At 43.0% G+C, this 23,984-nt stretch overlaps 2 protein-coding genes across 2 annotated transcripts; both read right to left on the bottom strand.

Moving 5' to 3' along the window:
- Nucleotides 1-7,104: 7,104 nt before the first annotated feature.
- On the bottom strand, nt 7,105-9,054 carry LOC134076214 (zinc finger protein 664-like). The gene is made up of 3 exons (XM_062531219.1): nt 8,771-9,054; nt 7,216-8,373; nt 7,105-7,124 (listed from the first exon to the last, which is right to left on the bottom strand). Exons 1-3 carry the CDS (start codon nt 9,039-9,041, stop codon nt 7,105-7,107), a joined length of 1,449 nt encoding a protein of 482 aa, XP_062387203.1. The 5' UTR covers nt 9,042-9,054.
- A 4,464-nt stretch (nt 9,055-13,518) lies between these two features.
- Nucleotides 13,519-23,684, bottom strand: LOC134076203 (protein NLRC3-like). Its single transcript, XM_062531210.1, has 9 exons — nt 23,632-23,684; nt 20,782-20,901; nt 18,260-18,379; nt 17,953-18,075; nt 15,963-17,738; nt 15,496-15,669; nt 14,243-14,416; nt 13,929-14,093; nt 13,519-13,558 (listed from the first exon to the last, which is right to left on the bottom strand). The coding sequence occupies exons 1-9, from the start codon at nt 23,682-23,684 to the stop codon at nt 13,519-13,521; spliced, it is 2,745 nt and encodes a 914-aa protein (XP_062387194.1).
- Nucleotides 23,685-23,984: the final 300 nt, after the last annotated feature.

Genomic DNA, 23,984 nt, shown 5'->3' with positions numbered 1-23,984 from the left:
GAATCCAATCTGAATAAGCAACATTTATAGAGAAACAATCAGACATTAACATCCATTAATTATGTAAGCATAGGGCAATGTTTAGCCTACATTTAAACAAGTAATGTTGTACAAGAAAGCTATCACGGATGCACATCTATTTCTCCTGCTTCCTGTCCACAACCTTTGGGTCCACTCACAAACTAGCTTATCCAAAAAAAAAAAACCACACTGGATCTTTGGTATGATTGGTGGAAGGACTATCCAAGCTTATTCATTTGAACCATTGATCAGTCCTCTTGTGCAGTAGAAGTAAAGGGCAGACTCTCCATACTAATGTTCAATCTTAAAAGACTAAGTCAATGGTTAATACCGTTATTCTTTACGTTCTTTGACAAGAAGTGAGGTTCAATGTATTGGAGAAACTTGCCGCCAGCTGTACAGGCAAAATCTGTTTTCATTTCCCTCTGGGCCCTGACAAGGTTTTGAGCATGTATTTATACGTTTAATGTTCACAATGGCAGCTGTGTACACAGTCACACCATTGTGGCTTTGTATTGTCTGATGACATAAGAGAGACAAAAATGCACTGATTGAGCCCTGGCAAGGTTCAGTTGAAGGTCTCAATGACAGCTACGTATGTAGCCTGCCCTATTTGTCATTTGCATCAATAGGCCTTAGCTCATTTGTTTCCAGGTTAGTAGGGTGATAGCCAGACTATAATAAATTAACTTTGACTTCCAACTTTTAGAAACGTAGAATTTATTAGATGAGAAAGATTAAAGTAAGCAATACAGTCAGAGAGGGTTAAAGCGGAGCAAGAGGCGCAAACGTTCGATCATTTCCGTGTTCTGTCTTCGCAAAGGGGGGGGGGGGGGGGGGCCCCCCTTTAAACAGACCTGTTAACATTCAAACTGAACTGCTTGCCAATCTGACTGAGATCGATATCCCACTATGACGTCTTTGCGACACGCCTCTTTAAGCAGACAGGAACTGTTCACATTTTCTTCCATAGAGATGCATTATGTTGCTCTATCTTGTCAGTAATTAAGGATCTTTGATAAAGTGCAGAAGGAGACAGAACAACCAACAGGCTTAATTTGGGCCTCCACCAATAATAATAACATTTCATTCATTTCCCTATATGCACACCTTGAAATAACATTTCCAAAATAATTTTGATGGCACATCAATTCTTAAAGGTGCGCGCAAAAAGGTGCTCAAAGATGTCACAGTTTCTAATCGAACACATCTTTTAGTCACACAGAGCAAACATCTCCTCACAATCCGCTAGCTGTCAACCGAATACACTGGTTTTTTTTTATTTATTTATTTATTTTTTTAAATAAAATAAAATAAATAAAAACATGGACCCTGTAAACATCCCAGGCTCCAAAAACAGTAACAAAGACAGCCTGGTGAAGCCTGGACCATGAAACATAAACTTTCCAGCCATCCACCGATCGTTCAGGAGCGTTTCCGTTGCACGGGACAGAGGGAGAGGAAGGGGCAAGCTACCTCTCTTTTTTTCTTTGAACATTAACAGAAGTGACGTTACCCAACCTTGGCTTAGAGCACTTTTAATATAACTGACAGCACCTCAGCTGCATTCTGAGTAGGGGTGCCTCTCAACATCTCTCCTTGAAGCTCGGTCGTCCACACTCGTTCCCACTGATCTATAACTAACACTGGATAATAATAATAATAATAATAATAATAATAATACATTTTATTTAAAGCGCCTTTCATGACACCCAAGGTCACTTTACAGGGTGCCTCTCAACATTTCTCCTCGATTCTTGAAGCTCGGTCGTCCACACTCGTTCCCACAGATCTATAACTAACACTGGATAGACTATACCATTGTTGCCGCCCCATCTAGCCTGATTACCATCGACTTTCAAAGGCTCTGCGAGACTTTAGTCTGACCAACAGCCTGTGCTAACACGGTTTCTTGCCAGCACTGGTTGACCCGCCTCCTTTAAGTGCCTCGATTTGCTACTGGTAGATGTCAGAAAGCGGATTGCCGAGTTTAAACCAATAACAACACTCTTTCCGCTGCCTTGAACACGCCTCTACCCAGAGACGTTGGAGCTGCTCAAAGTTGATTGGTTCTCGACCAAAGGGGGCAGTTCCGCAGATTTCGGGAACTCAGAAATCCTTCTCAATGAGCAGTTGACCAGACCAGCAGCAAAAGCCTGAAGGCGTTGCGTCACTGGGAGGGCGTGCCAGGCTACGCCCCATCATTCTTTATGTAGATCAGTGAGGACGAGGATCGAGGAAGGAAGGGAGGATGTATAAAAGACAAAATGAGAGGCACCCCCCGGTCTTATCGCTTGTAAAATAGCCATCCGGCTATTTGCTGTCTGTTGCTGGACACACTGGCAGCCAAAATGTACTTCACGATGAGATGTCCTAAAAGAGTCAGACACGCATCCTATTCTATTACGAGAAAGCGCTAAGTAAATCTCTTTATACTAAAAACAATACCAAATAGATTTTTTTTTTTGTATTAAAACACTTGGTTAGGATAAGCAGTTTTTGCAATGTGGCTTTTTAATACTCGTGTATTATTGAAAAAATTGAAAAAAAAAAAAAAAAAGCTTTTCCACACTGGACTGGACACATTTATGAGGCTTCTCCAGTGTGTACTACTAGCATATGGCGTTTAAGACTACATATTAGTGAAAAAGCTTTTCCACACTGGACACATTTATGAGGCTTCTCCAGTGTGCACCAGCATATGGCGTTTAAGACTACATATTAGTGAAAAAGCTTTTCCACACTGGACACATTTATGAGGCTTCTCCAGTGTGCACCAGCATGTGGCGTTTAAGACTACATATTAGTGAAAAAGCTTTTCCACACTGGACACATTTATGAGGCTTCTCTCCAGTGTGCACCAGCATATGGCGTTTAAGACTACATATTAGTGAAAAAGCCTTTCCACACTGGACACATTTATGAGGCTTCTCCAGTGTGTACTACTAGCATATGGCGTTTAAGACTACATATTAGTGAAAAAGCTTTTCCACACTGGACACATTTATGAGGCTTCTCCAGTGTGTACTACTAGCATATGGCGTTTAAGACTACATATTAGTGAAAAAGCTTTTCCACACTGGACACATTTATGAGGCTTCTCCAGTGTGTACTACTAGCATATGGCGTTTAAGACTACATATTAGTGAAAAAGCTTTTCCACACTGGACACATTTATGAGGCTTCTCCAGTGTGTACTACTAGCATATGGCGTTTAAGACTACATATTAGTGAAAAAGCTTTTCCACACTGGACACATTTATGAGGCTTCTCCAGTGTGTACTACTAGCATATGGCGTTTAAGACTACATATTAGTGAAAAAGCTTTTCCACACTGGACACATTTATGAGACTTCTCCAGTGTGTACTACTAGCATATGGCGTTTAAGACTACATATTAGTGAAAAAGCTTTTCCACACTGGACACATTTATGAGACTTCTCCAGTGTGTACTACTAGCATATGGCGTTTAAGACTACATATTAGTGAAAAAGCTTTTCCACACTGGACACATTTATGAGACTTCTCCAGTGTGTACTACTAGCATATGGCGTTTAAGACTACATATTAGTGAAAAAGCTTTTCCACACTGGACACATTTATGAGACTTCTCCAGTGTGTACTACTAGCATATGGCGTTTAAGACTACATATTAGTGAAAAAGCTTTTCCACACTGGACACATTTATGAGACTTCTCCAGTGTGTACTACTAGCATATGGCGTTTAAGACTACATATTAGTGAAAAAGCTTTTCCACACTGGACACATTTATGAGACTTCTCCAGTGTGTACTACTAGCATATGGCGTTTAAGACTACATATTAGTGAAAAAGCTTTCCCACACTGGACACATTTATGAGGCTTCTCCAGTGTGTACTACTAGCATATGGCGTTTAACACTAGAAGCGCCGCGCCGTTCTGACCCACTTATACCTAGAAGCGCCGCGCCCCGGTCATTTGACCGCTTTGACGACCTACTAGAAGCGCCGTGCTGTTGTGAACTACTTAAAGCGCGGCGAGGCGGTCAAAAGACCGCTGAGTCCTTAGACTGGGAGGCTGTTACTTACACAAAATGATCGCTAGATGGCGCTTCGTGCACGAATCAAATCGTTTGGTCATAAATTCAGTTTGCACTAGTATCATTCGTGTCAGACCGTGTTGTTGATAGTCTGTGGTTGTTTCATTATGACATACAGCACGTTCGAGTTATCTGTTCATTTAGTTGTGTTGATTTGTGTTGTTTGAGGTAAAAACTCTGGAAGAGTTCTTGAACAAACCTTAAGCAAACTTGACTTTCAACTAAAATGCTCTAAAAGTGAATGGGTAAAAGTCAATTCACTCCCCAAATGCACTTCTATTCATTTAATAGGTAGCCTATCTGTTTGCGCCGCCGAAAATGAACAGTCTGCCGACAATGAACAGTCTGGTTTCAATTACACAGTAGCCATTTCAGGCCGCATTTTACAGGCTACCGTGGCTACTTTCTAAAACATTTTTTATTCATTTAGGGAGAAGCATCTTATAGGGTCTAGCTACATCGGAGGGAGGGAGATAGAGAGCTATGCTGAGCAGAAAGATATTCTCCGTTTTGTGAATGTGTATGATATGTTTGCGATGTCTGCTCAAAAAAGGCTATGGACTTATTGTTTCTACAATTTAAGCTAACGTCTACGTGAATTCGAGATCCAGCATTGAGATACACATTTTAACTGAGTTGCGGAGGAGAGTTGTAGCCCAGTGGTTAAAGCTCCGGCCTCACATCCAAAGAATTGCTGGTTCGATCCGCGACTTGTTAATGGCGGAAGTTATTTTAAGCAAAGCATCAATAAATATAGGCTATGTTCTGTTTTTTCTATTCACACAACTACACGCACGCTGGCGAATTCGAACATTCTGAAACGCGCATATGCGATGAAACATGTTTGCGCATTCTTCCACGAGTTGCCTAAATAGCCATGCCTACAGCCTATGCACAGAGAGAGGCGGTGGGGGTGGGGAGGCAGTTAATTGTCCTCGATGCGCGGTGATGTCTGTAGTAGCCTAGCCTAGACGAGTGTATGGGGGAGGGGGAATGATCGGTTTCAAATAGGCTATGTTGCAATGGATAGTGTGTTATGTATAGACCCCGAAGCCATTTGCTTTGAGAATAACGGCTGGCTGATGAAGTAGTTGGCTGGCTAGCTGGCCCAGCCAAAACCTAAATGAGGCTGCAGCCGCCAACGTTTTCATGACTGATCATGGCTTTAGTTGCCATGCACTTCATGTCTACAGATGTCTATATTGTACTAGATCTCAGCACACAATGTTATTGTATTGTTTTGGACAACGTTCTGCACGTTTCACTTCAATGTAGACTGCATGCGTTGTGAACAGGAAAGGAAACGGTGGAAGTCGCATCACGGACTTATGTTTTGTTCTGCAATACCTCTATAATATCCTCTAGCCGCTATAGTATTTCTATAGCAATCTTGTAGTACTTCTGTAGTAGGCCTATGTCCCAATTTACTATAGTATTCCTATAAGATTCCTATAAGATTCCTAAATTTAGTCCCAAAATACTATAAGATTCCTATAGTAGTTTTTCGTAAGGGCGCGTAGCCTAATAACCTATCGCGTTCAATGTTGTAAATCCGTCTGTTCCAGAATATTTGGTTCATATCATCAATCTTTGGTTTTGGTGTTTGTGCAACCTGGCCCTGGAGATTTAACAAAAGTCTGACTCGCCCTACGAAGGAATTAGGAAAGTATGTAAGGCGAGATCAAGATTAGGCTACGTTGGTTGCTTCTTTCCCCCATGTCGACTCACTGTGAGTTCTGTATATCGTAGCAACGAGCACAAAACTGATGTGGTGTGTCCAGTGGGAAAATCTCATGTAGCCTAATTTCTAGGCTCGTTTATTTTTCGCGTGTCTCTATGATATAATTATTTTTAGATGCAAAAAGTCTAACTGGCTTAGTCAAAGTTTGTCAGATGGCGGCTCAATTTGGCTAGTATTGTGATTCATCCGTTTATTTCAGATAGTGTGTTATGAAAAACCATTAACAAAAAATAATTGTTCGTCGACGTTGAAAAACAGTCTGCGAATTCAGTCGATATAAGCTATTTTTCGCTCGTGCCAAGCTGCGAACCCGGGTCTCCTGCGTCGTAGTCGAGGGATTTACCGTTGCGCCACTGAATGGATGTATCGTATCTCTGTGGAAATACATTTCTTTGTCTAGCAAATAGGCTATGTAAGCAAATGCTTATTAGTCTGAGCTTTAAAAGATAGCCTACAAATAGAAGATAAGATACAACTATGAATGTACGTAGGCATACGCGCCCTACGTATATAAATAGGCTTCGACGAATTTCAGCTGAAAATATTTTTTACACACATAGGCCTGCCTAATAGAACAACGTCGCAGAACAACGTTTTCAAAACAAACTCACATTTTACCATTGTAAATCGCCTCCATAGACTATGCCATGTTAATGAAAAATAGTTATTAAAATAAATCACATATATAATACATATTGCACATATATAAACTATATGTTTTATGGTAAAATATTATTCTCATGCCCGACTGACAGGAAACCCTTGCGACATCTGCTGTGAGAAAAGAGAATAGCAGCCTGGACAAACATGGCCGAACGCGAGACAACATAGTGTTGTCACATAAGTGAGCGCAAATTAGCTCTAAACTAGCTTGTACCGGTGTGCTTTTGGTCATGTAAAAATTCTGGGTGACAAAACACGCATATTTAGGAAAAGTCGTGAACGTAGGGTCTTGGAATTGAATCGAGTGAAAAGATTTTTTTTTTTTTGTAATCACTGCGGTCAAATGACCGCAGCCCGGCCGTTCTAGGTATATCTAGGTCAAACCTACACGGCGCTTCTAGTAATACGCGTCAGCGGTCAAATGACCGGTGCTTGGCGCTTCTAGTGTTAAGACTACATATTAGTGAAAAAGCTTTTCCACACTGGACACATTTATGAGGCTTCTCCAGTGTGTACTAGCATATGGCGTTTAAGACTACATATTAGTGAAAAAGCTTTTCCACACTGGACACATTTATGAGGCTTCTCCAGTGTGTACTACTAGCATATGGCGTTTAAGACTACATATTAGTGAAAAAGCTTTTCCACACTGGACACATTTATGAGGCTTCTCTCCAGTGTGTACTACTAGCATATGGCGTTTAAGACTACATATTAGTGAAAAAGCCTTCCCACACTGGACACATTTATGAGGCTTCTCTCCAGTGTGAGTTAGCGTGTGGGTCTTAAGCTGAGAGAGGAGCACAAACGCTTTCCCACACTGGACACATTTATGAGGCTTCTCTCCGCTGTGTATCAGCGTGTGTGTTTTCAGGGCGGAAGAGTGAGCAAAGGCCTTGCCGCACTGCTTGCACGAATGCGGCTTCTCCCCGGTGTGCTTTAGCATGTGCGACTTGAAGTGTGCGATTTGCGCAAAGCCTTTCCCACACTGGTCACACTGATGAGGCTTCTCTCCGGTGTGGAGCAGCGCGTGCGATTTAAACGTGGAAACGTGCGCGAACGCTTTGCCGCAGCGAAGACACTCGTGGGGCCGCTCTCCGGTGTGCGTCAGCATGTGCGACTTGAGGTTGGACGTCTGCGAGAACGACTTCCCGCAGCGCTCGCACCTGTGCGGCCGTTCGCCCGTGTGCACGCGCGCGTGGGAGCGGAGGTTGGACGCGTGCGAGAAGCAGCGGCCGCAGCGGGCGCACGCGTACGGCTTCTCGCCGGAGTGCGTGAGCGCGTGGGCGGAGAGGTTGGCGATCTGCGCGAAGGCCTTGCCGCACTCGGCGCACCTGAGCGGCTTCTCGCCCGTGTGCGTGAGCGCGTGCGCGGCGAGCGTGGAGGCGTGCGAGAACGCCCGCTCGCACCGCGCGCATTTGTGCGGCTTGGCGCCCGTGTGCGTGTTCATGTGCGTGTTGAGGTTTGAGACTTGCGAGAAGGCTTTGCCGCAGCGGCTGCACGCGTGAGGCTTTTCGCCGGTGTGCGTTCGCATGTGCGACTTGAAGTTGGAAATGTGGGAAAAACCTTTTCCGCAGTCGGCGCATTTGTGCGGCTTCTCTCCGGTGTGAATTAGCGTGTGGGTTTTAAGAGCCGAAATGTAAGTAAACTCTTTTCCACAGTGGGCACATTTGTGAGGCTCTTTGGCAGTGTTTTGCTGTCCGTTCACGTTAACGGAGTGCGTTTTCTGGTGCTTCTTGAGTTCTCTCAGGGCTGTGAAGCTCTTCCTGCAGACGGTGCAGTGGTGCAGCCTTCCTCTGAGCTGTTGGTTGAGTGGATCATTCTGTCCGTGGATCTTCTGCTGCACGCAGTCTGGGCGTTCCGATACACCTGGAACAGTTACCATAGAGACTTAGAATGATAGACAGATGTTCTGTCACACCTGAAAGAGTTACCACTGACACTTAGAATAATAGACAGATGTTTCACCTTCAGCAATTTAACAATTGATAATCAGATGTTTTTGTGGCTCTAGAGTCTAGACAGATTTTTTACAAATGATTCATGGTCAGAAAATGGCTCGTTGAAAAGTGCAGGTGGCCATTTCTAAGAAATGTTGTAGGCTAACTGACAAAGGTAGCCCATCTAACAAAGACAAATGCATGATATTGATCACTCAAAAATCTCCAATGGGAAACATGTTCTATAGCAGTTATTTGTCTGCCTTATATCACAAGCAGGCTGGGAAGTAGGCTAGACACATAAAGCCCACCAAAGTGTTACTTACTTCGCAGAGGAAAATCACCACCTTCATGTCGTTGGTCATCCTCTTCACTTTTCACATTAACCACCACTGTTTGTATTTCATTAGAGCTTTGTGACTCCGTAAAGTCCGTTTCAGTTTTACAGAGCAGCTCTGCAGAGGGGTCATCCTCGCCATCATGGCAGATGACGTGACCGTATTCATCATCTTCGTCTACGTCCTCTTCTTTGATTAGAACTTCAAGCACCTGGAGCGCTTCATTACCGTCAGCGGTCACCGGCAGACCAAAACTCATATTAGCGACGGAATCCAGAGCTCCCTTGAGCCTACATTCAAAAGGTAACATAGGTTAAGGCTATTTCAAACTCTCGTTTCTTCCTCTATCTAAAATACACGCAACATAGCAAGGAAACATAGCAAGACAATGAGTTTTAGCTTTCGTTTTATGTGTGATGCTTCTAGAGACATGCGACGTTTTGGGCATAAGGCTAAAAGAAGGCAACATTATCATACATTATTGCGAGATCACTGAGTAAAATGTTAGATGTGGAACGTAGGCTACATAGCGGTGCCCGGTGTTGTGTGCCTTCTGGTTTTTCCACCTACTGGTTTCGGAGCTGTTGCCGAGGCTGCCCAGCTGTCATGTATACCTATCAACAGCAACCGACGGCTACCGAAGTCCACAGATTCGCTACATATTCATAGACATTTTACTGGGCTTTGCATGTCACACCTCAATAAAAACTGTGTTGACCTGAACTGAACGTTTGAGCACTATATTACTATAAGATATTCCAGCGGGAAATTTGTTTTTTAAAAGTAGTCAAGCTGCATGAATTTGTGTCGTGCTGGATTCGAACCCTCCTCAGCAAAACTAATTACGCACAAGTCCGACTCGCTCTCGATTGTGCTATCGTTGCTCACGTCATCCTTTGGGTATGACTTTGTCTTCACTCAGTAGATCATGAAGAACCGTTTGTCCCAACCTTCCAAAACAACTGGTTACCTTCATTCAGACTTTAAAACATAACTGTATCATGCACTCTGCCTTCTGTTACACGTCTGCATATCCATGTGCAAGGATTTGTCATAAATTCTAACAGGCAGCGCACGGATTCTGAATCAATGGGTCTAAAACAACTGGTTACCCTGGCCTCGCTTTCTAACAGATGGGCTGCAATACGTTCCTTGGATTCATTTTACTGGCCTTTGTATGTCACACCTCAATACAAATTGTGTTGTGAAGGAAAATGAAGTAGGCCTATAGGCTACACTACGAATAGGCCTATGTCAAACAACGTTACACCAATTAGCCTAGGCTAAATCGTTTTTCTGACATCTGCAGGTGATCCAATAGCTAGGCTACAACGAAAATAATGGAAAAAAAGTTGTGTGCATGTTTTGTTGAAATGTCTTCAATCAGAGCTTTGAAAACGTGGGTGCACCTGTCACGTTGACATGCCCAAGCAGTTTGTAGGGATTATCTGTAATTGAGGCCAATGAAACCAGTTGTTTAGGCATTTTCAAACAGTGAATATTGGCGTACTGAGTGATTATGGTAAGGCCTACTCTTTTTATTGAGATGTTGGTGGTGTGGAGGCGCGCAAAATGGTCTCGCATGCCTCTTGTTTTCCTGAGAAGGGTTCGAATCCAGCACGATACGAAGATCGTATTTAATGTTACAACAAATATTTTTTGCCCCTTGTGATTGTTATAGGCTAGTGTAGTGTACTCAGATGTTCAGATCAGTTCAGGGCAGACAAAAGCCCAGTAAAATGGATCCAAGGAACGTATTGCAGCCCATCTGTTAGAAAGCGAGGCCAGGGTAACCAGTTGTTTTAGACCCATTGATTCAGAATCCGTGCGCTGCCTGTTAGAATTTATGACAAATCCTTGCACATGGATATGCAGACGTGTAACAGAAGGCAGAGTGCATGATACAGTTATGTTTTAAAGTCTGAATGAAGGTAACCAGTTGTTTTGGAAGGTTGGGATAAACGGTTCTTCATGATCTACTGAGTGAAGACAAAGTCATATCCAAAGGATGACGTGAGCAACGATAGCACAATCGAGAGCGAGTCGGACTTGTGTGTAATTAGTTTTGCTGAGGAGGGTTCGAATCCAGCACGACACAAATTCATGCAGCTTGACTACTTTTAAAAAACAATTTTTGGGAATATCTTATAGTAATATAGTGCTCAAACGTTCAGTTCAGGTCAACACAGTTTTTATTGAGGTGTGACATGCAAAGCCCAGTAAAATGTCTATGAATATGTAGCGAATCTGTGGACTTCGGTAGCCGTCGGTTGCTGTTGATAGGTATACATGACAGCTGGGCAGCCTCGGCAACAGCTCCGAAACCAGTAGGTGGAAAAACCAGAAGGCACACAACACCGGCATAGGCTACACGTGCAGTTAATGTTGTCATCGGAGGGCAGATGAGCAGCGACTTCATAACCAACACATACCTCAAGTAGATTAATACTTGTCGATAGACAGTTCTTTCGAGGTTACCTCGAAGGACGTATCCTCTCGCTAAATCAAAACAAACTTTTTTTCTGATGGTTGTCCAAATCTTCCTTGGTACAATGTTATGGTAGTTGGGCAACCAACAAGACTACGTTTCGCCACCGTATGGTCTGGAGTGTAATAGCAGGAACATATCTCGCTGTCATGTATTTTTTTGAGGAGCTGATTCTGAAACGTGTTTGAGGAGCTGACAGTGGTTCGCTACATAATTTCTTTCAAAAATAATAAAGCAATCTTGGACGAATACTATGGATATTGTAGGATAGTAGGCCTATCTATCTTAGATGGTATATTTTGGGACATAGCCTAGGCTACTATAGAAGTAGTAGCCTACTGTAGTCTGCAAAAACTGCTTGTCTTTGTTATTAATCTTATATCAAGATAAAAACAATAAATAGTTACTATTTTTCCAGTGTAAAGAGACTTACTTAAAGGTGAACTGCAAGTTTCTTTCTGCAAGTTTTTTTTTTTTTTTTTTTTTTTAGCTTAATTTGCCTTAACTAACTGGCCTGGAGTCATTTCCCGATCCAATCTCTCTCTCCCTCTCAATTCTTGTCTCTGTCTCCATTGTACAGCAGGGGACTATCTGAAGAGACCATCCTGCGGTTGCTGAAGGCGATAAGGTGATCATCGATCAGTCTCTTTCTGATTTCATTTTCCCACTCTCTCTCAAACTTGATTATGGGCATAAAAACATTGATCAATGAAAACACTTTTTGAGAAAACTTTTTCAAACTATAGTATACGCTTCATATTTGCATGTTTCAATGTCAGTCATATTGTCAGTTGTCAGTCATATTGTCAATGTCAGTTCACATGCACAAAAACATTAATATTCTTGAAAATGGAGACATCTGTTTTTGCAACTCTACTCCTCATATCTGGCAGGCCATTGAAGACGGGGCAGGAGATATTGCTCCGGCTGTAATATACTGGATTATGAATCCAGCATCCAACATGGTGGCTGAGAACAGTTTGGTGTTAAAACTTGTGTGCGTTTCTTTTTGTTTTTTAAGTTGACAAGGCAGACAAGGTTTCAAAAACTGTTGGTATATTTGTATCTAGCTCTATTCACCTCAGTGTCATTCTCAAAGACACTTTGATACAAGACATGGAAAAGAGATTTTGATGTCATTACATTCACCTCTCATACAAACAAGCCTTCAATTAAACTGCTGCTGGTCTCCTCTCAGGGAATGTTCTCCTGCTGACCACTAGATGGCACTACTAGACTGCACGGTGGGCTCAGACTGAAGTGTTCAGATGGGACAGTGAGATGGGACCAGCTGCTGATGTCATCACACATATGTGGACAAACAACCAATCACATTTAGGGATGATGTGCAATGGTGAGTTCATCATAACACTGCTGACTTGTTTGAATTGTACAGTGAGTGGAGACTAGCTGCTGATGCTATCACACATGTATGTGGCCAATCACATTTAGAGATAATATGCAATGGTTGCATTTCTGTAGTGACACATTTAAACTATTATCTTATTGATGATTGTTTTATGATGTTTGTCACCAATCAAATGTAAAGATCTCACTCAAAACACAGATTTATCTGCATTTATTAATTGAAGCAAAATATATTTAAATTGTAAAAAACACCATCATAAATGAAAGTGAAGAATAACGTGGCTTAAGGTCGGAAAACAATGATCACCAGATTTCAGCAATTTCAACAACAGCATCAATATGGTAAAATATATGAGGGATCAAATCCTACTAAATACAGTACTTATTTTACAATAGATGGTGATAGATGTTAATACAGTCTTCACCTCAGTCCACATGTCCACATGGTTTCATGCATGACAACTGCGTATTTGTGTGTGAGTGTGTGTGTGTGCGCGTCCGTGCATGCGTGCGTGCGCGCACGTGTGTATTTCATATTAATACAGTGTCTACTTCAGTCCACATGGTGTCAAACATGACAAAAACATATTACATATATACAACAATGGCAGACATTCACACCACCCTAATCCATATGTCCATCTGTGCACGTTTCCATTCTCAATTCATCTCAAAGCTGAGCTCCACTCAGGAAGAGGTGTGTGTGTGTGTGTGTGTGTGTGTGTGTGTGTGTGTGTGTGTGTGTGTGTGTGTGTGTGTGTGTGTGTGTGTGTGTGATCCCACTCATGAGCTTCTGCAGACCCCATCCAGTTCAGGGTCGTGGCTCAACACTCTACTGTTCCCCAATCAGTTCTGTAGGATAAAACAGAGAAGATGATCATCAATCAGTATCCATGACAACCATCTCCCAGTGAGCCAGACTGCATGAGAGACAGAGGGCTCTGTGACATCACTAACAGCAGCTATTCGGTTGTTAAGTCCGACGTCACGGGTCCAACAGCTTTTTCATCAAAAAAACATTAACTGGGGCAACCAGCCGGTTTTCGCAATTTGTGAACATTGTCACCTCTGTTTTAGTGAGAGTAAAACAAATGAATGTACAGTATAGCTGTGCAGCCAGATGATACAATCAAGGGTAATTTCCAGACTTGCGCAGAATTAAGGATTTTATTAGCTTGAGGCAACAAGTGAGTAGTAGGATTACATTTTTTTCTGTGTGGCGTCAGACTCGGCCAATAGGAATGTTCTAAAGACCTGAGCAACATGTTTAGATTTGTTGATTTTACTCACATTAGTTTATCCAGTCTACTGTTCACTAGAGCAGAGAGCTTCTCTACAGCTGGTTCAGTCAGATCATTGCTACCCAGGTCCAGCACTCTGAGACTTGAGGAGTGTGCGGCCAGGGCAGAGGCCAGATAGGAACAGCTCTTCTCAGTCAGGTTACAGCCTCTCAACCTGAAACAGAACGATAGATGGGAATATTAAGCACCTATCTTCACCACACACACACACACACACACACACACACACACACACACACACACACACACACACACACACACACCCCTCTATCACACAAATGTACTAATTGAGACAATGCTTACTTTAGTTCCTCTAGTTTGCAGTTTTGATGACGAACTGCAGAACATACACTTTCCACTCCTGAGTCCAGCAGCTTATTCCCACCCAGGTCCAGCAGTCTGAGACTTGAGGAGTGTTCAGTCAGGGCAGAGACCAGATAGGAACAGCTCTTCTTAGTCAGATTACAGTTCCAAAGCCTGAAACAGAATGAGTGATCTGATTATCAGTGTTGGGAAAGTTCATTTTCTACATGAACTAGTTCAGTTCATCGTTCACAAATTTTAGAATGAACTAGTTCAGTTCATAGTTCATCATTCCAAATTATGAACGAAGTTCACAGCTCCAAAAAATTAAATAGTTCAGTTCATATTTTCAATATGTTGCGAACCATAGCCTACTCTTTCAAAATTGTTGCCAAAGCCAGCAAATATTTCATTAGTTTAACATGAAATAGCCATTTTCAGTCAGGTTTTACGCACATTCTGCTGTAATTGCTTGCCGCATTTCTGACGGGAGCGGAAATTCAGACATGAAGCATGCGAAATACGGCCTCCGTTTGTTCACATCTAATGTAGAATTTCCATGAATTGGGCTTTGGTTCGCTGGGCAGTAATGCGGCCGCGCTGTCAGAAGAGTGTAGTTTTTACACCGGGAGAGGAGGATACTTGCTGCATTAGCTGCAGCGTGAGAGATGGAACTGTCCACTGACATAGGGCGCTTTAAAAGTCTACACGTAATACTTCACTTGATCATCAAGTGCGATTTTTCCGCGATTGCATGCATAGGCCTATAGCAGCTGTAGCAGCAACACTACGGAAACATAGGTCGGCAGCAGGAAAAAATCCGGTAGTATAAGGAAATATGAATTCAGACATAATCTGACATAGACAAGAAGCACACGCAACGTTGGGCAACACTTTAGTGACGGTGTGTTTTTTTGCCCTGAACCTAACGAAATTAAAAAGAGTGAACGTGACGTTCACAGACACCAGAATGAACGCGTTCACGGTATCGTTCATCAGGCAGAAATACAGTTCGTTCAGTTCACGTTCACCAAAATTATGAACGAGTTCATGAACTTTCGTTCAATGAACGCGTTCAGGCACAACACTGCTGATTATTAAGGACCTACCTTCTACTACCCATACTACCACACATACACTTCCTCCCTGCCTCCCTCATAAAGAAACTACCCAATCCTTATTGATTACACACACACACACACACACACACATCCCATCTACCACACAAATTCACCACATGAAAGTGTGCTTACCGTAGTTCTTCCAGTTTGCAGTTTTGATGACCAAGTGCAGAACTTAAACGTTTCACTCCTGAGTCCAGCAGCTCATTCACACTCAGGTCCAGCAGTCTGAGACTTGAGGAGTGTGCGGTCAGGACAGAGGCCAGATAGGAACAGCTCTTCTCAGTCAGACCACAGTTTTCCAGACTGAAACAGAATGAGAGATCAGAATGTAAGGACGTATCTTCTACTTACACACTCACACACACAGAAAATCTTTGCATTACGACCCCCCCCACCTCTCTCTCTCTCTCTCTCTCTCTCTCACACACACACACACACACACACACACACTCACACACACGCACACACACTCCCTCCTTCTCTAATAAACAGTGCACTCACTCCCTGTCAATTACACACACACACACACACACACACACACACACACCCAAACACATATTCACAGACAGACTGTATAGACACTTTATGTTACTTACATAGCTGATGTACATGTTGTGACCACTGGGACCAGCCTCTGGAGAACTTCATCTGGACTGAGGAGTTCAGTCTGATCTTTCTCTGGAGTCTGTATGTACTTCTGCAGGTCAAAATCAGCCAGCTGCTGGTCTGACATTTTAAACTTAAATGTCGTAGTCTTCCACTCTCCTGGTAAGAGCATGTCTACACACAGAGTTCCTGAGCTCCATTTGAATTCCACTACAGCATGGTGATTGAGCTCATTCAGACAGTAGAACAGGTTGATCCTTCTGCCTGAGCTACTTTGATCTCTGATCTTCTGTTTGACATACTGGACGGTTTGCCCTGTAGTATCTGATTGGCTTCTGGTCTGTGGCAGAAGGTCCTTTAAGATATTCTGATTGGACTCCAGTGAGAGGCCCAGAAGGAAGCGGAGGAAAAGGTCCAGGTGTCCATTTTTTCTTTGTAAGGCCAGGTCCACTGCAGTCTTGTGTAGGTCGTACAGTGTTGCAGCTGTGAACAGAGCAGAGAGCTGAGAGGTTTGTTGTTGGTCAGACATATGTCTCTGTCTGTTGCTGAAACAGAGGAACACATACAAAGCTGCAAGAAACTCCTGGATGCTCAGATGTACAAAGCTGAACACCTTTCCCTGGTACAGCCCAGCCTCCTCTCTGAAGATCTGAGTACACACTCCTGAGTACACTGATGCTTCTGTGACATCGATGCCACACTCTCTCAGGTCTTCCTCATAGAAGATCAGATTGCCTTTCTCCAGCTGTTGGAAAGCAAGTTTCCCCAGTTTGAAAATCACCTCTTCATCCGTCTCTTTTCTCTCTGTGTACTTGACATTTGTCATGTTTATCTGGATGATTAGGAAGTGTGTGTACATTTGAGTCAGAGTCCTTGGCATTTCTACACGCTTTGATTTGTTTGATGTTCTCACTGCAACAATGGCTGAAATCCAGCAGAAGACTGGAATGTGGCACATGATGTAGAGGCTCCTAGATGACTTCAGGTGTGTGATGGTTCTGCTGGCCAGGTTCTCATCACTGATTCTCTTCCTGAAGTACTCCTCTTTCTGTGGGTCATTGAATCCCCTTATTTCTGTCAGCTTGTCCACACAGTCAGGTGAGATCTGATTGGCTGCTGCTGGTCGGGTGGTGATCCAGAGGAGAGCAGAAGGAAGCAGATCCCCCTTGATGAGGTTTGTCAGCAGCTCATCCACTGAGGCTGGCTTTGTCACATCACAACAGGTCGGGTTGGAGTGGAAATCTAGAGGAAGTCGACACTCATCCAGACCATCAAAGATGAACATGACTTTGTGTGCTGAACTGGTGAAGATTTTTCGATCTTTGATTTCAGGGAAGAAGTGCTGAATAAGATTCACCAGACTGAGTTTCTTCTCTTTCATCAGGTTCAGCTCTCGGAAAGGAAGAGGAAATATGAAGTGGACATCCTGATTAGCTGTTCCTTCAGCCCAGTCCACAATGAACTTCTGCACAGATACTGTTTTTCCAATGCCAGCCACTCCCTTTGTCAGCACTGTTCTGATGGGTTTGACTTGTTGAGATAAGGGTTTAAATATGTCACTGCATTTGATTGGTCTGTCTTGTGCTGCTTCTCTCCTCTCTATCTGTGTGACCTCATGTTCATCATTGACCTCTCCTCTTCCCCCCTCTGTGATGTAGAGGTCTGTGTAGATCTCATGGAGGAGTCTGGTGTCTCCCTGCTGTGGGATTCCCTCAATCAGACACTGAAACGTCTTCAGCAGGTGGGATTTGTGGATCTGCTGATATCTGTGTGAAAACCGAAATACACAATTATAGAATAGACAATTAATCATAAATCACAAGTGTTGTTGATGTCAGGTAGAACAGACTCATTCATCTCAAGCTGTGCTGTCAGTGCCAATCAGCTACACAATAAACAAATCTTACTACAGTATGTAGTAACAGACACACTCCCAAACACACATAATATATAGTATGGAGACCAGAGTCATGATCTTACTGTCCAGTTGAAGAGTCTCCTCCTTTAAAGCTGATTCTCCTCCCCATGGAATCATCACTCTTCATGGACACATGGGTGGGTGTAAGGAAGGGTTGCCTCCCATTAGAGCTGGTGCCCCCCATCCTAGAGAAGAAGAGGAGAACTTACATCAGGAAAATATTCACTACTCCTCTGGGCTGTGATTATGGGGTGTGTTTCAGGTAAAAAAAATGCCTCTTCACTCAATTGGATAGACATATCTAGATATAACGGACACACACCCAAACACACATGACATATAGCATGAAGCCCAGAGCCAAGATCTTACTGTCCAGTTGAAGAGTCTCCTCCTTTAAATTCAATTCCTCTGTCATTGGATATATCACTCTTCATGGACACACAGGAGGGTGTAGGGGAGAGTGACCTGTTAGAACTAGCGCCCTCCATCCTAGAGAAGAAGAGAACTTACATCAGGAAAATATTCATGTCTCTACTCACAAACACGCACACAAACACACACCTTCCATCAGGAGAACATTACACTCTTTGTTCCTGTCTGATAACTACACACCTGACACATAGTCCCACTCACCCATCTACACACACACACACACACACACACACACACACACACACACACACACACACACACACAAACAAAGATGCAAGTAGGTTATGACACTGAATGTTTGAAGTAGGATATTGATTTGAAACAAGTGTCCCATGTACACATCAAAAGAACATTCTATTTAAATATCAATGTTTTACTATTTTGGTAGCCTGATGTTGTCATACTCAAAATTCTAGTCAGAATTTGTGACCATTCAAAGCGAAATCAGTCGTTTTGCGCACAACGTTATTTTGAGAAAATCAACAATAACAAACTTCCGGGTTAAAATGGTTCCGCTTTACAGGGTCACATTTGAGTCTGATACTGCCCCTTTGGGCTGTGATCATGGGGTGTGTTTCAACCGAATCAGGTAAAAAAATGCCTCTTCACTCAATTGGATAGACCTACAACCTATCAGAGAAGCATCTTTGTTGTAAACAAATTCAACCAAAGCGCTCAGTAATTACATTACTGGTGATCATCTGTCCATCATCTGTATAAAGCCCGCCCTGACAATTTGATTGGTCCGAAGAGCTCTGGTTCGAGCATAGACCTCTGAAGTTCGCCTACAAAAAGGATCCAAAGCTGCCATCTTTGCCCATATAAGGAGATCCGGGAGTTAATTGAAGCTAACTGCCTATGGCAAGTTGCATTGTAAGTTAGCTTTGGGGTAGCAAAGATCAAAGTGTGCCGTCTTCACCTGCCGAAGGTCACAGTATCCACTTGAAGGCAGTGGACAAAACTGTGTAGTGAAAAACGTCTGCATTTCAAATGTCATTATCCCCGCGAGAGTTTAACAGGTGCGACTATTGAAAATCCCCATGTTATTTTCCCATAGAAAAAATCTCAAGATACCGGATCTCCTTATTTGGGCAAAGATGGTGGCTTTTTTGTAGGCGAACTTCAGAGGTCTATAGTTGCGCCACAACCATGGAGGTATTATAAGAACTGGAGAAAGTGAACAAGTCCCGCCCCCATTCATTTCAATAGGAATGCTAGGCTAGTGAAAAGTGCCAAAATTGAAAAAAAATTCAGGCTTCAACATGGCGTTTCAAGGGGCTTGTTTCCGGTGCCATTTTACTTAGCCAATTAAGTGCCAGGTTCCTGATTGACGCAAGGTACAGAAGGAGAGCTCGTGCCCACACCAAGCTCGTGCATGAGCTGAGAGTGGAACAGCCACCAATCAGCATGAGGAAAACGCAGGGAAAACGGCACCGTACATGATGTATTTCTGGAAAATGGCGACGAGGAAGTGCCTTGCTAATCGGCGAAGCTAATCAGTCAAATCCTGACCCCCTGGTTGCGCCACAACCATGGAGGTATTATAAGAACTGGAGAAAGTGAACAAGTCCCGCCCCCATTCGTTTCAATGGGAATGCTAGGCTAGTGAAAAGTGCCAAAATTGAACGATTTTTTTCAGGCTTCAACATGGCATTTCAAGGGGCTTGTTTCCGGTGCCGTTTCACTTAGCCAATTAAGTGGCAGGTTACTGATTGATGTAAGGCACAGAAAGAGAGCTCGTGCCCACACTAAGCTTGTGCATGAGCTGAGAGTGGAACAGTCACCAATCAGCATGAGGAGAAATCGGGAGAAATGGCACCAGACATGATGTATTTCTGGAAAATGGCGACGAGGAAGTGCCTTGCTAATCGGCGAAGCTATTCAGTCAAATCCTGACCCCCTGGATGGGACAGTGAGATGGGACCAGTCGATGATGTCATCATCACACATGTGGACAAACAACCAATCACATTTAGGGATGATATACAATGGTGAGTTCATTCTGCAATTAAATGTTGTAAAATATGCTTTTATTTATAAAATGGCGACGAGGAAGTGCCTTGCTAATCGGCGAAGCTAATCAGACCCCCTGACCCCCTGGTGCACGCACACACACACACACACACACACATACACCCCCTGGCCACAACGGAGCAACGCCGGACCGAACTTACCGACCTAAAAGGTTGTGGGCGGGGCTAAGTTCGGCTGCATTCGGCTGCATTCGATTTTGGAATATTACACAGCGATATATGGCCTATATTTTCATCACCAAACCCCACACACACACACACACACACACACACACACACACACACACACACACACACACACACACACACACACACACACACACACACACACACACACACACACACACACACATCTAACGATGTAGTAACGGACACACACCCAAACACACATGACATATAGCATGAAGCCCAGAGCCATGATCTTACTGTCCAGTTGAAGCGTCTCCTCCTTTAAATTCAATTCCTCTGTCAATGGAATTATCACTCTTCATGGACACACAGGTGGGTGTAGGGGAGGGTGACCTGTTAGAACTAGCGCCCTCCATCCTAGAGAAGAAGAGAACTTACATCAGGAAAATATTTTTGTCTCTAGTCGCAAACACAAACACACACAACTTACATCAGAGCTTCACACTCTTTCCTGTTCCTGTTTGCTAATCACACACCTGATACAGACACACACACACACACACACACACACACACACACACACACACACACACACACACACACACACACACACACAGACACACACACAGACAAACATATGACACTGAACATATGGAATAGGATATTGATTTGAAACTGTCCATGTACACATCAAAAGAACATTCTATTTCAAGGAGAAATTACATGGAAATCATTTTTGTCTTTGGTTTTGATGAATTAGGAGAGGTTGTGCATAACCAAAGAGCTATCATGAACATGAGGCGTGGTTGTGCCCTCCTCCATATGAAAATCTTGAACTTAGAAATAGCCACAAAAAAATGGGTGAATTAAAGCAAAGCCTTCTTGTGACGTCAAATATTGCAAAGTCATTGAAGTTGAATTAGGATTGCCAAAGAGGGCACCATTCAGTCAAAAGGAACATTTCAATACCCAGCCTAAATATCAGGTTTCAATTGAGCTTGTAAAATTGCAATTGAGTTTATTTTTAATAAATCAAAGTTGAATATATTACTATTTTAACATCAGAGAACACAGTACAATACTCAATTCATCCATTCTATGTCCTCTTTAAATATAAGTCAATGTTTTACTATTTTGGTGGCACATACTGTACACAACACACTTACAGGCACACACACATACGCACACACACACACACACACACACACACACACATACACACACACACATGAGCAGATCTGCTCTCTGTGATCGGATATTTACTGACCTTGGTTGAGTCTCACTACTGAGTGTCTCAAACATGGCGGCCCTTTTCTTCACAGACACACGCTTAGTACTCAGCCCTGGAGCCTCTGCACTGTCCAGTTGTTTTCTACAAAGAACACACACACACACACACACACACACACACACACACACACACACACAATACAATTTACTTCACATCCATACAAGCATTTGTGTGTGTGATAGTGTATAGATTGAGTATGATAAAAAAAAAGTTTATCTACATGTAAAACTCACCCCTCCATAGAGTGTGTTGATGAGGGGGGATCTGCCATGTTCTTGGTGTTCTTCACGCTCACCCAGCTGTGTAGAGCAGACTCTGGTCTGAGTGTGTGTGTAGAGCAGACTTTGGTCTGAGTGTGTGTGTAGAGCAGACTCTGGTCTGAGTGTGTGTGTAGAGCAGACTCTGGTCTGAGTGTGTGTGTAGAGCAGACTCTGGTCTGAGTGTGTGTGTAGAACAGACTCTGGTCTGAGTGTGTGTGTAGAGCAGACTCTGGTCTGAGTGTGTTGCTGTGTAGAGCAGACTCTGGTCTGTGTGTGTGTGTGTAGAACAGACTCTGGTCTGAGTGTGTGTGTAGAGCAGACTCTGGTCTGAGTGTGTTGCTGTGGCTCTCTGTGATTGGAGAGCTTCCTATCTCTCCTGAGAGACACTCATCTCAGCAGCAGTGGGATGCTGAATGGAAATAATAATAATAACGATAATAATAATAATAATAATAATAATTATAATAATAATAATAAAAATAATCATCATAATAATAATAATAATAGGAATAAGAATCATAATAATTGTAAGAAAACACTCAGTTTCGTATCATACTTTACCACCTTAAAGGAATAGTTCGGAATTTTGGACATAGGACCTCATTTCCAACTTTACCGAGGTGTTATAGGTCGGTGGAGACCGTTTTTATCGCGTTTAGCCCCTTCCTTCAGTTGCAGCGTCCCCCTTTGCTAATGCTGGTTTTGAGCTAACACATTTCTACGGTAACATCACTCTGACATCAACAACAGTCTTACTCACTCCACCGCACACCCGAGACAAGTCAATTAAATCATCGGACTATCGATATACATGTCCGTGTTGATCGAATAATTTTAGAAATAAAACTAACCTTGCAACTCAATGATTTATTACATTTTGAGGGACTAGTTTCTCAATATCAATCCGCCACTGCCATACAGGGAACAAAGTAGGCTATTGCAATGCGATGCAAGGTTCGTTTTTATTTCTAACATGGTTCTATTAACACTAGGCATGTGCATCGATAGTCTGACGTTAAAATGTATTTGTTTCGGGTGTTGTGTTTTCAGTGGCAGGCTGGATGTTACCGTTGACTTGCGTTATCTTGGCACTAGATTAGCACGAGATGAACGCTGCAACTCATAGGAAGGGCAGAAATTCACTGAAAATGGTCTTCACCGACCTATATCACCCAGACTGAGTTGGAAATGAGGTCCTATGTCCAAAATTCCGAACTATTGCTTTAAACAATCATTAATTTCTGCTTCTTGACCGCTGCATGGTCCATCATTCCTTACACTATTCACTGTGTCTCTCAACGTGATATATTCTCTCTCACTCAACAAGACGTTCATCTCCTGCCTCAATAACGGCAATGTATTGTAATATATTGAGCCAACTCACCACAGATGTGTTCTTATTTGTTTACTGTATGGTTTAAGACCTATTTACAGGTGAGTGTGAATGGGATACTAGACAGTGAATCCAGAATCTGAAACCAGATTCCCAAATCTGAATCTGAATCTGATACCTTGAACTCCAGTGGAGCCCAACAGCTGATGTCCAGTTTTGGTAATTCTGCTGTGTGCTGGCACCTAATCTCCTCCCTGACTTACCACAGAGACTCTCTGGTGGGATACACAGATACCAGAGATACACGAGTCGCCATGCTGATCTGGAGTCAGACCTCATCTCTCAACTCTGTGAGAGTTCCTCTGGTAGCCCTCCTCTCCTCTGCTGCTACCAGATTAACTCCCTGAGACACGCAGCACTGACCTCAGCAAAGCATGCACTTCCTGAATAGCCTTATAAGCTAAGTGGGAACAATCTTATTTCTCCTTCCAGCATAAAGCCTCACTTCTCCCTTACCTTAAAGAGCTGAACTAATTCTGTAATCCCTTACTTGGTACCAACAAGCCATGGATATCTATCTATTGGAATCTGTTAGATTCCAAACTCCATGGATATC

Source organism: Sardina pilchardus, chromosome 1 (assembly GCF_963854185.1).
Source record: "Sardina pilchardus chromosome 1, fSarPil1.1, whole genome shotgun sequence".
Lineage (NCBI taxonomy): Eukaryota > Metazoa > Chordata > Actinopteri > Clupeiformes > Clupeidae > Sardina > Sardina pilchardus.
The sequence above is the reverse complement of the archived record's forward strand: the minus strand, read 5'-3'. Positions and strand labels throughout refer to the sequence as shown.

Coding starts and splice junctions, on each gene's coding strand:
- LOC134076214 (XM_062531219.1), bottom strand. CDS start 9,041: ATGAGTTTTGGTCTGCCGGTGACCGCTGACGGTAATGAAGCGCTCCAG. Junction 8,374..8,770: donor TGGTGATTTTCCTCTGCGAA/GTAAGTAACACT, acceptor TAACTGTTCCAG/GTGTATCGGAACGCCCAGAC. Junction 7,125..7,215: donor GAAGGCTTTTTCACTAATAT/GTAGTCTTAAAC, acceptor ACTAATATGTAG/TCTTAAACGCCATATGCTAG.
- LOC134076203 (XM_062531210.1), bottom strand. CDS start 23,684: ATGGCGACTCGTGTATCTCTGGTATCTGTGTATCCCACCAGAGAGTCT. Junction 17,739..17,952: donor GGAGACTCTTCAACTGGACA/GTAAGATCATGA, acceptor GTTTTCACACAG/ATATCAGCAGATCCACAAAT. Junction 15,670..15,962: donor ACAACATGTACATCAGCTAT/GTAAGTAACATA, acceptor ATTCTGTTTCAG/TCTGGAAAACTGTGGTCTGA.